Source organism: Copadichromis virginalis, linkage group LG16 (assembly GCF_057382275.1).
Source record: "Copadichromis virginalis isolate Kocher_CV1m ecotype Utaka linkage group LG16, C_Virginalis_male_GT1.1, whole genome shotgun sequence".
Lineage (NCBI taxonomy): Eukaryota > Metazoa > Chordata > Actinopteri > Cichliformes > Cichlidae > Copadichromis > Copadichromis virginalis.
The window spans coordinates 25,504,061-25,522,530 of NC_140633.1; the positions used below are offsets into that span (position 1 = coordinate 25,504,061).

Here is an 18,470-nt window from a genome sequence, read left to right on the forward strand (position 1 = left end):
GTGAACATGTAACCCTGGGCTTATCTCCAAAAGTTGATTCTGTTCATCTGGACGTAGCGTTTTGTGGGAGAAACATTTCGTCACTCATCCAAGCTGACTACAGTTTTCCCCAATCTTATAAACAGCACATTTGCATAATGACTGAAGGAACAATGGGCTTGGAGGTCAGTAATCTTAATTATGCAAATTCTCATGACCATTGATCATCAACCGCTGACCAAAACCCACTGATCAAAGACCACTGATCAATGGCCATGAATCAACTTTTGGAGATTTACTTTCCTGGATGATTGAGAATGCATCAAAACCCTGGGCTTACATCAGCAGACAGCTCAGCATCAACATTATTCATGCGTATCAGATTCATATCCCAATAAAAGGATATGAGTGTACTAGAATCTGAATTGATAGCCTTCGTAGAGGGTTGAAGGCACTCAGGAGGTACAAGGCTGGACTGGCATTGAAGCGAAAAATGACCTTTCCTTTGTTTAATACAATGAAAGTCTGGGAGAGAAAAGACAGACATTTATACATCTTTATACTCTTATACATATGGATACTCTTTCGCTGTCTTGCATTGTATCATTATAATTTACATCTATATAACATAATACTTGCAAAAGTGTTGAGCCACTTTTTATATTTAAAATTTTTAAATATTGAGAGATTTATTGAGACATCTGCAAACATATATAGAAATACAATATATAAGGCAAAAACAGAGTTTGTGCAGAGTTTGTCAATATTTGGTATGACCACCTTTATTTTACAGCTTGAAATGTCTTAGGCAAGCTTTCATTGGAATTGCTTTAAGTAGTCTTCAGACATAGTTCTTGAGGGAGCTTCCAATGCTCTTCTTTGGATGTTGGCTGCTTTTTTTCCTGTTCTGTCAAGATGATCCCAAACTGCTTCAGTAATCTTAAGCTTTGGGCTCCTAGGAGACCTGATAGTATTTCACTGTGTGTTTTCCAATCTGGGTATGCTTTTACTTCATTGTTAGTGTGTTTGGGATCATTGTCATGCAGAAAAATGTGAATGATTACTAGTCATGCGCTTTCCAGATGGTATAGGAAGGTATAAGAAAATCTGTCAGCACATTTCTGTGTTCATAATTACATTAAATTTGACAAGATCTCCACCACCACTGGCTGAAATGTAGCGCTGACAGAGACTTCACCATGTTTTACAGATGGCTGTTTATGAAGTCAACAACCAGATGCTTTGCTCAGGTCCTGTGTCAGGATTTATTCTGGCTGGATTTTTTCCTATTTGTTAAGGGCAGATGTGACGTGACAAACGGAGATGAAGGGTGATGATGAAAAGAAAGCAATCTGAGCCACGGTCTGAGTAACTCTCCATCACTCAAGGCACCTACACATGGACTTTATACTCAAACCTTGTCACTATTTCCAAGGCATTTTGAAGACACCCCTGCATATATTCCTCTAGTTTGTATATTTTCCTCTTGATTGTGTGTATCTCTCCTGTTTGTTATTTATTCCTCACCTTACTATTTATATTGAATTTTTGCACAGTTTGCTTGGAACACCCATAAATTCATTGTACATGTACAATGACAATAAAGAGCTATTCTGTTTTATTCTTTTTCTATTCTTATGGTGGAGTCATAAACACTGACCTTAAGTGGGGAAAATAAGACTTGCGGTTCTTTGGATGTATTCTGGGGTCTTTTGTGACCTCTTTCATGAATGATCGATGCGCTCTTGGGGTAATTTTGTCATCAGTTATTAAGTTTAGGGGGCAATCTGTTTTTCATACATGGCCATATAGGTTTGGATTTTTTTGAAAATGAGTGTAAAACCAGCCAATGACCAAAGAAAATTTTTCAGGAAGCCTTGAGAACTATTGCTCAACACCACTTGCAAGAATTACAAGTGACAAGAAAGTCTGATTCCTTGAAAGCAAAAAGTCCAAACCTCCACTAAGGCAGCTCTGTGCAGTTATTTACTATTAAGGAAACCGCATTATGTTTGTACATCTTCATTTTATTTTCTTTCTTCTTTTTAAATGTATTTTAAGATGTTTTTAGTGTGGTAAAAGCAAGTACATAGTGCAGCCATTTGTTATTTGCCCTGTTGAAACACATTTTAATATACTTGGCATAATGTAAAGCATACTTATTTTCTATTCTTTTTTAATCTATGTAGACTAATTTTCTTTCGCTGACAATACTTTCTTTATAAATATAATACATTCTATATCACATGATGTAAAATGATGAAAACATAAAAGTGAGATCAGAGGTCACATAAAGTATGGAGTAATGTGAAATTTAGAATCCCCATATACTAGTGTCCTTTCCTAAATTTTGCTAATACAAACATTTTATGAAAGTTCAAACATCTGACCTCTAATTAGAGGTCAAATAAGGTCAAAGTAATGTGATATTACCATGTATCTGTCATGCGGCAGCTATGTGAAGGCAAGAGAGGACCCAAATGCACGGCTCAAGACACGCGGGATAAACTCAAAAGGCAGGTCTTTATTAATAGGAACATAAGAAGTGATACAAAACTATACTGGGAGAAACTAAAGCTGAGGCGCTGGGAAGTCACAGGGGAACGCACACAACCTAGAGCATAGGTGTCAAACTCTGTCCCTAATTACATTTGGCCCGCGAAGCCATACCAAATTACTATTAGAGCTGGCCTACTGGTATTATACAGCTAATATATATATTGTTTAGTATTAAGCTTTGCTTGTTCCATATTCAGTTTTTCAGCAAAACGTGTTTGAGTCCATAAGAAAAGATTCATTCTTATATCTAGAGGAAGATTTTTTTTTTCCAATAAATATTAATGTTAGCCCGCGACTTTGTTCCAGTTTTGAATTTTGGCCCACTGTGTATTTGAGTTTGACACCCCTGACCTAGAGGGACAACGCAACACGGAACAAAGGGATACTCTGACATAAATACACAGAAGGTAATGAGGGAAGTGGGAACACACGGGGAACACAGCTGAGGACAATTACTCATGACTGAGCGGGGAGGACACGAAACTGAAAATACTGACACCAAGATGTGGACCTTAAACACAACACAGTACACAGAGAAAGAGGCCGAGAGAGAGAGAGGCAGAGAACAAGGATGAATACACAAGGGGATGAGGAGAACACAGAACACAAAGGACGGGAACACGGTACCATAACAAACACCACAATAAAAGCATGGACACAGGGGGAATCCAAATACCAAACCAAACAATCCAATGAACATAAGGAACAAAATACAATACCACAGGAAAACTAAGAACACTGGGTCAAAATGACCCAGGACCATGACAGTATCATTCCCTGTATACCTATATTTTGTCAATACAATCAGTGCCAGCAAGAAATGTAGTTTTGAATTTTAAATAGCTCTTTAAAGCAGTATTTTTATTTTAACCTTCAGATCAATATTAAAACAGAGTCAGATCAAAAGTGTTTACAGACAGAATGACACATGCACATATCAAAAACATTACCTCCTTTGCAGTGGTAATCAAGTGTGGTTCAAGACTTTTGCACACTACTGCCAGCTGACTAAGATATAAGAGTAGTTATATCTTGCTTACTAAATGTCAGCAATAATTAATAAGCACCTTTATATATTGATGACAAATGTCATTAAAATCATTTTTACATTTTAAAGCCAAAAGTACCATAATAATACCTGCATGCAGTGTCACAAATGATGACTTAATCTAAATGGAAAAATGTTTTCTTTGTCACAATAGCCTTCTTCCTTATGAGGCACAATCCAATCCTGATTCTCTTGTGTTCAGAGCAGTGATCTAAACTTTGAGCTTAGTGCTCAAGGTTAAATTCAAACAAACCTACCTTCTGATTATTGTAGTAGGGATCCAGGTCCTCCAGTGGTATCGACACCAGGCCATCTGGAATGTCCCCATATACAAGGGGGAGTGATTTGCCTTCCTTTAGGTCACGGCTGGGTGTAAGCTTAATTTTATTTTTGCATTCTTCCTTCTTTTGTTTGGGTTTCTTGGCATTCTCTTCAGCAATCCGTTTTTCGATGGCTTTAAGGGACTCGCGACTAAAGGGACGGAAGCTGTCTGGACTTGGTGGCATAAACAACTGTGCCACATTTTGCATCTTGCTACACCTTCAGAATGAACAGCTAGCTTCCAACAAGAAAAAAGTCTGTAGGGTTAGAAAATATATGATAAACAGAACAGCATAAACAGCAGAGTTATATTGTCTTTACATCCATTATTTGGCTAAAAGATGCAAATGAAAACTTGTTATGTTATGGCTTGCCTCTCACTAATCACTTGCAATTCAACAGATTTTTACTGACCAATTGTTTTAATGTAGAATAGAGGAAGGTAGGTTTGTTTCTCTTCTTTGATTGGAGGAAAACTGGGGGTATTATGAGCTGTCATGCACCTGTCAAGTTCCTTTCAGCTGTGGTAAAATTAGATCTACTAATAGGTCTGACTGGTACGATGTGTTAGAAATACCTATGCACTATTAAATATGAATGCTGGGGTTGTGATTTGGTGCTATATAAATAAAATGTAATTGAACTGAAGTTGAGTTCAATTGAGCTGAACTAAAAAGCCCCACAGATTGCTTACTATCTGTCTGGGTTCCTCTCTCTGGCTTTAGCATGATACAAATGCAATCGCAATTGTCACAAACTCAATGGTCTATCAATTGTCCTCGTTACTCAGTTTTACCTTTGTGGTTTAATGTGTGTGTGAAACGAAAGGCAACAAAAACAAAGCTTCGAGTTTGAATGTACTCTCTTTCTCCAAGAGCAGAAATGGGTAATAATGAAATACAAATACTTTGTTACTTTGTACTTTAGGTTTAAGACATTTGCTGGGAGTAATTGCGCTTCACTGGACACTTTCAAGCATCACACTAATTTGAACCTAAATGGAGGAAGCCACAACGTATAAAAGACAGCCTCTAGTGTATCCATCACCAGTTGTTATCTCAATGAAGAAAAGAAAAAGGGAAAAAAACCAACAAACAACCCCCCCCCCCACACACACACATAATTTATGCATCATTTATAGAAGTACATTCAGGGGTTAAAGTGGGCTGGAATGATCCAGAACAGCGTTTTGGTACTGATCTGAGTAGCTTGTGGTCATGGCACTTATGCATCTCTCTAGGGTCACACAAGAGGATAAAAGGGAGTAATGTTTTTTTAAGTGGCAATTAAACACGGAAGCAAATTTCAAACAGCTCAACAAATATCAAAAAACGCACACACTGTTTCTGTTCAGTGTGTTGCACAATCTGTCTGTAAGCTAAAGGTACAGCTGCTTTATTTCCTTGGGAGAAAGTCAGATAGTAGCTCTATTGTGTAGCAGTTTACATCTGGTGTAAAAATCTAACACCAGATGTGTTACATCTTGAACCTAATGTACTTTAGGTTCAAGATGACCCCCTATTAATAAGGGGGCAGCTAAAAGTTACTTTTTTAGAAAATGTGCTATAACTTCACCAGAGATTAAGAAACATATAATACAGAACAGGCAAGGATGGGTGGCTGTAGCTCAGGTGGCAGAGCAGGTCAGCCACTAATCAGAAGGTCGGTGGTTCGATCCCAGGCTGCCTCCTGGCTGCATGCCAAATATCCTTGGGCAAGATACTAACCCCATGTTTGCCTACTGGTGGTGGTCAGAGGGCCTGGTGGCGCCAGTGTCCGGCAGCCTCCCCTCTGTCAGTGTGCCCCAGGGCAGCTGTGGCTACAATGTAGCTTGCCATCGCCAGTGTGTGAATGTGTGTGTGAATGGGTGAATGACTGAATGTAGTGTGAAGCGCTTTGGGGTCCTTAGGGACTAGAAAAGCGCTATACAAATGCAGGCCATTTACCATTTACCAAGGAAGAAAAGTGATTGTTTTTAAAGGTAAGGACTGCTCAGTCAGATTTGATGAACTGGAAGCTTTTATGTGATGCCCTCCTTCATTCTACAGGGTTTTTTTTGTTGTTGTTGTTGATGTTGTAAAAGTAGTCAGAATCAGAAAGACTTTATTTATCCCCAAGGAGCAATTACGATACAACAGAGCAGCATGATGTTGAAGATAAGGACAGGGCATAAACAGGTAGTGTTTGACCACACCGTAATCCAATACGCTCACGAACAGTATTTGAATAAATAATATTGTACTGTAGAAAGTGGTGTTTTGTTGTCAGAGGGCAGAAATAACGAAGTAGAAACACTTTTTTTTATCTGTACATTACTGGAGTATTTATTTTTCTGATAACTCTTTAATTTTACTCCCTACCTTTATAAACAAATATCTGTACTTTCTACTACATTTTCAAAATGGACTTGTTACTTTAGGTTCAAGAGCATCATTTATAGCGTTTAAGAAAGTGCAGGTGACTGTAAGTTGTGTTTACACTACTTCAGCATCTAGCTAACTCTACAGAAGAGGTGGAAGCATGAAGTGAGTGATGTTTCTTTTTAACTGGCAGGTAATTCAGCATTTCTATCAGCTTAACAAACATCAGTAAGTAGACAAACTGTTTGGTTGCATTTTGTCGCATGGTGAGTTGCTAGCTAAAGATCCAGCTGCTGTATTATATAAATAAACCAATACTGTATAAAGGGAATTAAAAAGCAGAAACATGATTTTCTGCAAACATAAAATAAACTTTGATTTCCTGTAGCTCAGCCTGCAGTGAGTAACCTCTAAACAGGAATGCATCATTCTGTCAGCGTACAGCTCATTATGCACAGCTTAAGATATGAGCCACTTCAAAGCTTCAGTATCACTTCTTTAGTTTATCAGTAACCAATCTTTAATATTTAATTTTGTATGACCTCAAAGTGTGTTTTTGTACTTAGATGCGATAAGAGGTGGTTTGTGATAGATTTCAACTGCATGCAACATATGTCAAAAAACAACAATAAAAGCAAAAACTAAACCCTTTGATTGAATGTACATCCCATCCCATATCACATTTTTTAAAGAAAACAGAAAAGGCAAAAATCTATAAATAATATCAAGTACAGTCAAAGGTCAAAGTCAAATAAAATAATCTAAACTAAGGCATAAACAAGTGACCTTTTCTCTGTTGTCTCTTAATAGGAGGCAATTTTTTTTGTGTTGCTGAAAACAGACATTATGATGTTTTACACATTAATTAATATTAATGATAATTCAGTGTCCAGCCTAATAAACCTCTTTTTTATATTTTAAAATATTAATGCCATTTAATAAAATTTCATACATTAAAAAATATATTATATATTTCACTTTCAATCTGAAAAATGTTAAGAAAGCTTTGAAATTAATATGCCTTTAGACTCCCCCCTGTTTGTTCATCTGCATATTTTAATACGACATCTTGAGGCTTACTGCAGATTTTTCGCTGTGTAAAAACCAAAGGGCAGTGGATGGAGCATCAACAAAATTTGCTTTTCTTCGTCTCAGCGTTTCTTGATGAGGTGCTTTGATGAATAACTCCCGCTAACATTTTCCCAGTAAAGGTTTTAGTGGTGATTACAGGAACAGCGCAGCTGTTATGGATCATGTTTTCATTCACTCTGAGCTCAGCTCACCATGTCGGTAACGGCTCCACGTCTTTGCTCTTCTATGGAATCAGAACGATGCCAACTTGAAACGAAACCGAAAAAAATATTGAAACTGAAAAAAAATATTGTAACTGAAATAAATGTACTGAAAAATGTTGTATTGAAACCGGAAAAAAAAATTGATAGTGAAAAACAATTAATTGAAACTGTAATTTTTTTTGTTTTCGCTTACAATTTTTTTTTTTCAGTTTCAATCCATTTTTCGGTTTCAAACCATTTTTCAGTTTCACTCTGCTGGCACTGTTTTGGCGTCCGGGGGCGCGCTGGGAGGGCGGGGATTCCGACCCGCATGTATTTGCATATATTATAATGCTGACCAATGACTGGAGAAAACACTGACGACGCGGCTGCGGTCACGGACAAACTTGCACGTGTCTGTTCGGGAATGGCAGATGCTGAGAGGTCCAGCGTTTACATTACCGACTATTTCAAAGTGACAGCCTGAGGTGTTCTTCAGTAAATTGGACTACCGGACAGGAGGACCTGAGGCCCCACCGCAATATTTTTGGTAAATTAAATGTGTTTTTTAAGATAATCCATAATTTAGGTCCTTAGCTAGCTAAAATGAGCACTCGGCTTTCGGAGAAACTTGTTTTGTAAAGTTTGTTTAGCTAACCCCTGCAGGTGAATGAATTTACCATGACTAAAGAAATCAAGAGAAACGCACCGGGCTGCTTAGTGACTAACCACGGTTACTGTACTTTTATTATGAGTATTATACTGTAAGAGCAACAGGCTGGACTCTGCTTCTGCTCCTGTGCAGAGCTGATTATTAAATATGTGCAAACAGCAGCATGTTTTCTGTCGCTTTCCACATGTGGAAGGACATTAACGCCAACTTTTAAAAACCTTCAGTAACCCCTCATTAGTCAATAGCTATGGATTAAATAGCAAAGCCCGATACTTATGTACTGAAACCAACTACTTCCGCTTGTCAGCTTAAGTTAAAATGTTACATTTTTCATCTGATTGTGGTGTATTCATAATTGTCTCTGGTACATTTGTTGTATGGGCAGTATGTGTTCATTGTTTGATTGTGTAATTACGTGTTACGCACTGGCAATGCATGCCGGGGGAATGGTAATACAGGAAGTAAAAGAGATGGTCTTACCGCACACAGTGGTCCCACGTACTTATTCAGATTCAGAGTAAGAATCACACATGGTGTCAGAAGTGCTGTGTGACTTGTAAGACTCCATACATCTGCTGAGTGTGAGGAGAAGGGGAAGGTGGAAACAAAATGCCGAATGACGACGTAGACGATCGTCCGAGGGCAGGAGTTAGCACCGCGGCTAGCACTCCCAATGCTACGTTTAGCATCCAACCACCGGAGCCCTTTGATTTTTCCAAACCACACGAATGGACAAGATGGGTCCGTCGCTTCGAGAGATTCCGTCAGGCAAGTAATCTGTCTGCGAGCTCGGAGGAAAACCAAGTGAACACTCTCATATATTGTATGGGAGACGAAGCGGATGACGTCCTGAGAGGACTAAAGTTAAGTGATGTAGACCAACGGGACTATGCTAAAGTGAGAGATAGCTTCCACAACTTTTTCATTGTCAGGAAAAATGTTGTTTATGAGCGCGCATGTTTTAATATGCGCAAACAAGAGCCGAATGAGACTGTTGATGCATTCGTGACTGCTTTGCATGCATTAGCAGAGCACTGTAACTACGGACCGCTCCATGATGAACTGATAAGAGACAGAATAGTAGTGGGCTTGGCCGACACGAGGCTGTCTGAGCGCATGCAGATGGAAAAAGACTTGGACTTGGATAAAGCTATAAAAATGGCCAGGCAGTCAGAAGAAATCAAAAAGCAACCGTCAGCTTTGAGAAGTGAAACAAATGTAATGCATGTAAATGCAAAAACAGTTGACAGAGTGATACAAAAGCACGACAAAACAAAGTTCAACATGTTCAAAAATAAAACTGTCAAAACACAACAGCAATATAGCAAGAGACAAAGTAATAAATGCTACAAGTGCGGAGGCTCTCCACATCCGAAACCTGAGTGCCCAGCAAATGATGCAAAATGTCATTTATGTGGAAAAAAAGGTCACTACCAGCGACTCTGCAGACAAAGCAAGACAGTGCAAAGTATTGAGGAGGAAGAGGAGCAAGGTTTCTTCCTAGGCTCAGTTTCAAGTGACGGCCAGGCGTGGACAGCCATCATACAAGTGAAAGATGCAAAAATCACTTTCAAATTGGATACTGGAGCAGATGTGACTGTAATTGCTGACTCGGACTTATCAAAGATTTTTGCTAACGAACACAGACCAGTTCTCCAGCAGCCAGAAAAACCTTTGTTAGGCCCTGGAAAAACACCACTGGACGTTGCAGGTTTTACAAAGCTACAGCTCAACTACGGAGCGAAACAGACAACAGAGAAGGTCTATGTTGTAAGAAACCTGAGCACTCCACTGCTAGGCCTGCCCGCCATTACAGCTCTTGGCCTGCTGGTGTGAGTTGACGCGGTTTCAATGCACACCCTGAAGACTACTTACCCTAAACTTTGCAATGGTCTAGGGAAAGTGCAGCGGGCCTATCACATTAAACTCAAACCGAATGCTGTGCCGTACTCACTCAAAACTCCGCGAAGGATTCCTCTGCCTCTAATGGGAAGGGTAAAGGAGGAACTCCAATGAATGGAAGAGCTTGGTGTCATTACCCGAGTTGAGGAACCAACGGATTGGTGTGCCGGCATGGTTGTTGTTCCAAAGAAAAACAGCCCTAGGCTAAGACTTTGCGTAGACTTTACCGGACTAAATGAGTATGTGTGCAGTGAAAAATATGTGCTGCCATCGGTTGAACAAAGTCTAGGAATGCTCGCAGGAGCCAAAGTGTTTAGCAAACTGGATGCCAACATGGGCTTCTGGCAGATTCCCCTGTCCGATGAGTCTGCCAAACTCACCACCTTCATCACACCCTTTGGGCGGTTCCACTTTAACCGCCTACCGTTTGGGATCAACTCAGCGCCCGAACACTTTCAGCGCATGATGGCGGAGGTCATCGAGGGTCTCGAAGGAGTGGTGTGTCACATTAACGATGTGTTGGTGTGGGGACGTAACCATCAGGAGCATGATTCCCGTCGCCATGCTACACTGCAAAGACTGGAAAAAGCAGGCATAACGCTGAATGTTGAAAAATGCGAGCTCTCCCAGAGCAAGGTTGCTTTCTTGGGTCACATCATAGCGGATACAGGTATCAGTCCTGACCCGAAGAAAACGGAGGCAATTACAGAAATGACAGAGCCAACTAATGTGTCAGAGTTGCACAGTTTTCTGGGCATGGTGAATCAAGTGGGCAAGTTCATCCCCCATTTAGCTGAAAAAGACAAAGCCCTGCGAGATCTTCTTTCCAAAAAGAACGCATGGTATTGGGGAACTGACCAAGTGAGAGCTTTCAAAACATTACGAGATGCCCTGACCTCACCCCCAGTGCTCGCAATGTATGACCCCAACAGAGACAATAAAGTATCAGCAGATGCTTCATCCTATGGTCTCGGAGGTGTTCTTTTGCAGCTGTGGGAAGAAGGATGGCGACCAGTAGCGTATGCATCGAGGTCCCTTTCTCCTACTGAACCACGATACGCACAAGTGGAAAAAGAGGCACTGGCATCAACATGGGCGTGTGAGTGTTTTCGTGATTTCCTGATTGGTAAACATTTTTGTCTTGAAACGGACCACAAACCTCTCGTTTCCTTACTGGGAGGACAAGCTCTGGATCTCTTGCCACCCAGGATCCAGCGATTCAGAATGAGACTCATGCGTTACTCGTACACTGTGCAGTACGCCCCAGGGAAATCGCTCTGGACAGCAGATACTTTGTCCCGCTCACCTCAGAAAAAAACCAATGAACCTGTCAGACAAAGAGCTAATGGAAAGCACAGACATATATGTGGACAGTATTGTAGCAAACATGCCTGTCAGTTCATCATATATGCAAACACTGAAGGAACAACTGAAAAGCGACAGTGTGTGTGCTCGCGTCATGGACATGTGCACCGAAGGCTGGCCAGAACATGCAAAACAAGAGCCTTTACTGCGAAATTACTGGCCTGACCGAGCCACGCTCACTGTTGAAGACGGCCTTTTGTTAAAAGACACACGGCTTATCATTCCTTCAGCAATGAGAAACGAGGTGCTGGAAAAACTACACGAAGGACACCAAGGTGTTGTAAAATGTAAAGCTCGTGCACACCAAACAGTGTGGTGGCCCGGGCTGAGTCAACAAATCTCTGAGATTGTGCTCAAGGGCAAAACGTGTATTCAAGAAAGACACAATAACAGTGAGCCACTCATGCCAACAGAATACCCTGCCCGCCCATGGCAGAGAGTGGGCACAGATCTTTTCGAGCTGGGAGGGAAAACTTACCTTATCGCTGTTGACTATCACTCTAGATTTGTTGAGATTGCTTTGTTAAACAGGACAAAATCAAACGACGTCATTACTCACCTGAAATCTTTCTTTGCCCGTCATGGCATCCCAGAGGTCCTCATGTCTGATAATGGGCCACAGTATTCAGGTCAAATCTTTACAGACTTTGCAGCAGCATACGGCTTTAAACACATCACAAGCAGTCCCAAGTTTCCGCAAAGTAATGGAGAAGCAGAACGTGCTGTGCAGACTGTAAAAAATCTTCTGAAAAAAGCAGCTGATCCTTATCTAGCTCTTCTTGCCTATAGAGCTACACCACTGCAGTCCGGATACAGCCCTGCAGAGCTTTTAATGGGCAGACGTCTGCGAACCACACTGCCGATGCTTCCATCGCAGCTGGAGCCTACACTGCCGGACAACACACTGCTCACTCAAAAGGAAAGGGAGAAGAGGATGATGGAGATGGCAAACTTCAACAGGCGCCACCGCGCAAAACCTTTATGCAGCCTGTCCCCAGGAGAGCAAGTTTGGGCGACTGATGTCAAAACTACAGGCACTCTTATCCAAAATCACTCTACACCCCGATCATAAACAGTGGAGTTACCACAAGGGACTGTGAGGCGTAATCGTGTGTATTTGATTCCTTTAAGTTCACCTGTGCATGAACCTGCTAATGTGCCTGTGTTGCAGAAGCCTCAAACACCCAGTGTGATCCCTGCTACACCTGTTAACACTGATGTGGTCAGAACCAAGTCAGGGAGGCCAATAGTCAAACCTAAAAAGTTAGATCTGTAAGAGAGAAAAAAAAAAAAAAAAAGGTTGTTGTTATATAACTGTGTTATAATGGTTTTGTAGAGCACAGTAAAATAAATCTAAAGAGAGTTGTCAAAAAAAGAAAAGAAAAAGAAAAGGTTAAAAATGTAATGCAGATTGTTTGCCAGATGTTCTTGTATGGCTTTGAAAAAGAGAAAAAAAAAAAAGAATCAAGAGGTAGTCTGGTTGGAAGTTCTGTCCTGAGAAAAGTAATATTCTGTTTTTGTTTAAAAGGGGAGATGTGGTGTATTCATAATTGTCTCTGGTACATTTGTTGTATGGGCAGTATGTGTTCATTGTTTGATTGTGTAATTACATGTTACGCACTGGCAATGCATGCCGGGGGAATGGTAATACAGGAAGTAAAAGAGATGGTCTTACTGCACGCAGTGGTCCCGCGTACTTATTCAGATTCAGAGTAAGAATCACACACTGATTTTTTTTTTTTATAGCATTTTTTTTACTGAGTTTGATACAAATATTCAGGTTAAAAAACTGTCCGAATTATTTTTAATGAGTTATGTTCACAAAGTCACATGTGCAGTACTCTGTACAGCTTGCATCCTTTAGGACAACCCCCGGGCCTCGGACCGGTACCGGTCCGTGAGCCGTTTGGTACCGGGCCGCGAGAGTTGAGGCTCAGGTGTGAAATGTATGGTTTTCAGGGTTTTTATGGGTTTTCAGCGTTATTTTGTTATCGTTTTTATCGTTAACTTGGTTTTCCTGGGTCTTTTGTGTGTTATGAATAAATCTTCTTTTTTTCGGTACCGGTATTGGTTTTATTTTGTTGTATTTATCCGCGACACCTTAAAAGGTCGGTCCGTGAAAATATTGTCGGGCATAAACTGGTCCGTGGCGCAAAAAAGGTTGGAGACCGCTGCTTTAGGACAAATAACTTGAAACATTAATATTTCTTGTTCAATACTGAGCTGATAACACCTCCGTATGTTGTGACCAGGATGCAGCAGCAGACTGAACCTCGACTGAAACCTGCTCCATCATCTCATCTTTGCAGATGTCCATTTATAAAGCATCAACAACTCAAAGGTAAACATGATATTAGAAAATGTGTTAGTATATAAGGCCTTTAAAACAAATAAAAAATAAACAGCTGTCGGCAGAACTGTAGGACTGAACAACTTCAGATCCCGAGTGTGTGAGGACAGAGAAGGATCAGCTCTATTTCAGATTTGAGATAAACTTTATATTTCAGTGTTACACCCCGGCCTAGGCAACCGGCGTGCAACTTCCACAAAAATAATCCCAAGACGAGATTTAAAGCAAGATACGACATTTATTTACATCACCAAACACAAGGCGCCAAACTATTTACAACGGGGGGGGGGGGGGGGGGGGGGGATCGCGACCATGACATACAGAAACACAGGGCTTAAATACATAGAAGGAGCAATTAGGGAATGGACCACAGGAGGGATACACGGCTGGGGCAAATAAGACCTGACGAGACAAGGAAACGTAAACTGAACACTAAGATAACACAGAATTTCAAAGTAAAACAGGAAACACATAACAGTCACGCCAAAACAAAAAGCCTAAAACAATACACTGCCAACGCCGAACCGTAACATTCAGTTTGTGATGATTCTGTTCTGTTTGTGATTACAGGAGCCATCCTCAGTTCAGACCTCAGCACCACCCAGTGACAGCAGACAGATCATCCTATGTCTTCAATCTTTGTAGTAACTCCAAAATTAACTGAAGAAAACAGTACAAAGGTTAAAGTACCACATGTGCTGTCAGTGAAAGCTGCAGCTGTTTTATTGATAAATTTAAAGACAAAAAGTCAAAAGGATTAATCACCCCTGTAACTGTGTCACTATACATCAGCATTAACAGTACCTCAGTTTGGTGTTTCAGAAAACTGCTGATCTCAGACCTGCACAACTTCTGTTTTAAACACTGAATGTACTCAGCTACATGAAGAGCACATGATGTTTTCTCTGACATAATTAAATAAAACCTGATTAAAGTCAAAGGTTATTACTTGTATTTGAACTAAAAACTTGATCTGGAATTTTTTCCCTGTTTTTTGACAATAGTGTGTTATTTATCATAAAGTAATTCAGAGTCATTCATACCAGAGTAACCAGAGAGCACAACATATATTTAACTTTCTACAGGACTTAAAGATATGATATTATGTCAAAGTCCAGACCCTCTGAGGATTATCGGAGTACTTCTAACATTACACAAAGCAAAGGTCTCCATCAGTGTTCATGAAATGCTGGGTTTATCCTTCTTGTGAGGGAGCTGCTGGTGAAGATCACGAGCCCTGCTTGATCCCGGCGACGAGTTTCAGTCTTCCTGGTGTTTCTGAAATGATTCCTCTCACTGTGGGTCAACAGAACATCTGGCACAGGACAGCTGTAATGAAAGAAATTGAAGAAGTTTTGGAAAAAAAAAAAAATCTTGGAAATGCCCTATATGCCGTATATGTGAGAAGCAGATTTTGTATTTACTTTTCTTTTGCCAATCAAGATAACTAGAAGTATAATTTTCACCATACAATTACTAACCTTGTCATCTCCTGCACTGTCTGTTTTGGGCTCTGGGCTTGTCCTTCCCAGCACTCATGAGACTGCTTTGGTGCACTGTGGTATGAGGTGCTAACCCTGTTGACAGTGTTGGGAAGGTTAATTTTAAAATGTATTCTACCAAAGATTATAGAAGTAATGTATTCTGAATACTTTACAACTACATGAATGTACTATTGCTGTGTGATTTATTACTATTACTGAAGGCTACTCGCCATACCAATACCAACTAGATGTTAAAATCTTAATATAAATGAGTAACAGTAGGGTGGACATTAGGTAAGGCTGCACTTTTTGCAGCGATCTCGTGTAGAAAACTATTCAGCGCATATATAAAACAGGTCCGCGGCTCCGAACCGTAGTAAAGGGACCTCTGGCTAATATGTCGGGTCCGTGTCGGGCTCCTAGCTGAAAACTAGCTTTACTTTGTTGTCTGGGTCAAGTTTGCTAGCGAGAGACAGAGAGAGGCGTTGAAAGGCTGCTTATTGTTTCGGACCAAAACACGAACACGATGTACAGTCGAGTCTTAACAGCTTACTTACAGCTGGGCTCGTCAGACACTCTTTTTGGCTGCAGTGGTTATTATTATATTTACATGCTTCCCGCTCCCGTTTCTGCTCCGTAACAGCTCGTACTTTTCCTTTTTCTCCCTCCCTCGCTCACAGACACATAACGGGTATGGCAGTCCATTCTCCCTGCAGCACGGACTACACTGCCCATGAGGCTACATTGTTTAGGGCGATGCCTGTAACACTCTGCTATTGCCTTCATATTAAATCATTGTGTATAATAATTTTTAGAGGCTCTTATTGCGAGTTTTGTTTGGGTTTCCACCAGCATGGAATTACCAAAAATAGAGAGACCATAGCCTAACATATGAAACAGGAAAATACCGCCATGTAATCCATTTATTTCAACAAACTAACTGTATTCTCAATATCACCTATTGAACAGTAACTGTAACGGATACATTTACTCATATTTTGTATTTTAAATACGTGCATCCAACACTGCCTGTTGATGAGATCTTGGGCCATTCAACACCGGCCTCCAACTCCTAAAGAGACACGGGTGTCCCTAAATTTAGCAAATATTAGCTTCAGGGTAGCTTGCTATGATGAATAGGCTAATACCAGCATTTTACCACAACTTCACCATACCTAGCTAAAAAAAAACTAAACTAATGTCCAGTCCAGTGGGACAGCAAGGAAAGATGACAAAAAAATTATTACTTACTTGCGGTTTGGAGGGTCAAGCTGAAATTGAAGCAGGCATTGAAAGACGGGAAGAGAGAAAGATGGCAGCTTGGTCAGCACTAGTGGCCTCTATAATGTATGCAAATACATGCGGGCCGGAATCCCCCCCAGCGCGCACCCGAACGCCAAAACAGTGCCAGCAGAGTGACACTGAAAAATGGATTGAAACCGAAAAAAAAATTGTAAGCGAAAACAGTTTCAATTAATTGTTTTTCACTATCAATTTTTTTTTGGTTTCGATACAAGATTTTTCAATACATTTATTTCAGTTACAATATTTTTTTTCAGTTTCGTTTCAAGGTTTCCATGATTCCATAGGCTATGGGCTGTAAATAAAATAGACGTGACAGTTCAGATATTCCATCCATTCACTTCCGCTTATCCTTTTCACGGTCGCGGGGGATGCTGGAGCCTATCCCAGCTGTCATAGGGCGAGAGGCAGGGTACACTCTGGACAGGTCGCCAGTCTGTCGCAGGGCCAACACACAGGGACATACAACCATTCACACCTATGGGCAATTTGGATTAACCAATTAACCCAGAGGTTCCCAAACTTTTTTTTGCTAGGCCCCCCTTTGTTTTACAAGAAAAATGATCGAGCCCACCCCCCGCGCGCACGCACGCACACACACATCCTCCAACCACACACATCCATATTTTTCTCCATAGTGGTTTATTTCACACCTCAAACATTTAGTAAACAATTAAGCTAATACAAGTAATCTGCAATAAATGACAGGTAGTAAGAAAATAAACGACTAACTCTTTTACACTACGTCCACACCTACACGAGTATTTTTGAAAACGCAGCTGTTTCGTCCACACCTAAATGGCGTTTCGAATCACCGAAAACGGAGATTTTTTCAAAACTCCTTTTTTGCATTTATGTGTGTGTGTGTGTCAGGCAATGTCAAAGGTATGTGTCTTTCACGTCAAGCTGTGCGCCACGTTATTGTTTACATGAGATGAATTTGTAGTGAAGTAGATTCTGGGGTAGGATCTCACCTGATGTCCAGGAATGCACCACTAACATCCACACCTTCCCAGTTGACAATTAGCGGGCTTATAAGAAACAGCTGCGCTTCACTACCAGAAGGAGGCATCTAAGGTGGCTGAGAGCATTAGGAAGCTAAGCACTGTAGATCTCTTCAGGAAAGCTTCTCAGTTTAGCCCTTTAGAGAGTGGTAAGTAGGACTCTTGCGTTTATCATAATGTGGCATATAGTAGGGTGGACCTTGACAACTGTTTCCTAGTGATGGGTAGATGAGGCCTCGTGAAGCGTTTCAGCACATTCCCCAAACTGTGTCGACACAGTTTTGCTCCATACTGACACCTGCTGGACCTTAAATATCATTGCAGGCAACTTACTTGAGACTCACAACAGACACTGATTCAATGACCTAGTCATACTTGTATACACTGTAAGGTATTGTACTTTTCATGGAATCATTTTATATCTTCTATATTACAAATATTGTAGACATCTTTAAAATATATTATGAATGACATTAAGTGAAAATTAAAATGAAAGTATTGTGAATGTAATATTACCCATTTGACTCAGAGTTTATTATAAATTTCTATTCAGAAAAATAGGTTTATCCAATGTTTTTGCATTCAGTCTATTGTCAGGAAAATGTCAGGAGTAGTTAGTCATTACAACAAGTGTTTGTGAACTAAAAATCAAGAATGTGGGATACTCTTTGTCCATGATTTCAACAGCCCGGTACGTGCAACTGACACAGGGAAACCCAATTATGCAGGGGAGACCTAACTTGACTCAGCACCTTCTTGCTGTGCGGCAACAGTGCTAACCACCGTGCTGCCCCAGTTAAGATATTGATTCGGGTTTTTTTCATAGTGCATGTTTGAAGAATATCTACT

General features: G+C 40.5%; 1 protein-coding gene across 1 annotated transcript; it reads right to left on the bottom strand.

Annotated features, from left to right (window-relative positions):
• Window positions 1-363: 363 nt before the first annotated feature.
• On the bottom strand, window positions 364-17,655 carry LOC146690907 (sodium channel protein type 2 subunit alpha-like). The gene is made up of 3 exons (XM_085435097.1): window positions 17,592-17,655; window positions 3,844-4,164; window positions 364-504 (listed from the first exon to the last, which is right to left on the bottom strand). The coding sequence occupies exons 2-3, from the start codon at window positions 4,114-4,116 to the stop codon at window positions 364-366; spliced, it is 414 nt and encodes a 137-aa protein (XP_085291223.1). The 5' UTR covers window positions 4,117-4,164; window positions 17,592-17,655.
• Between the last annotated feature and the right edge of the window lie 815 nt (window positions 17,656-18,470).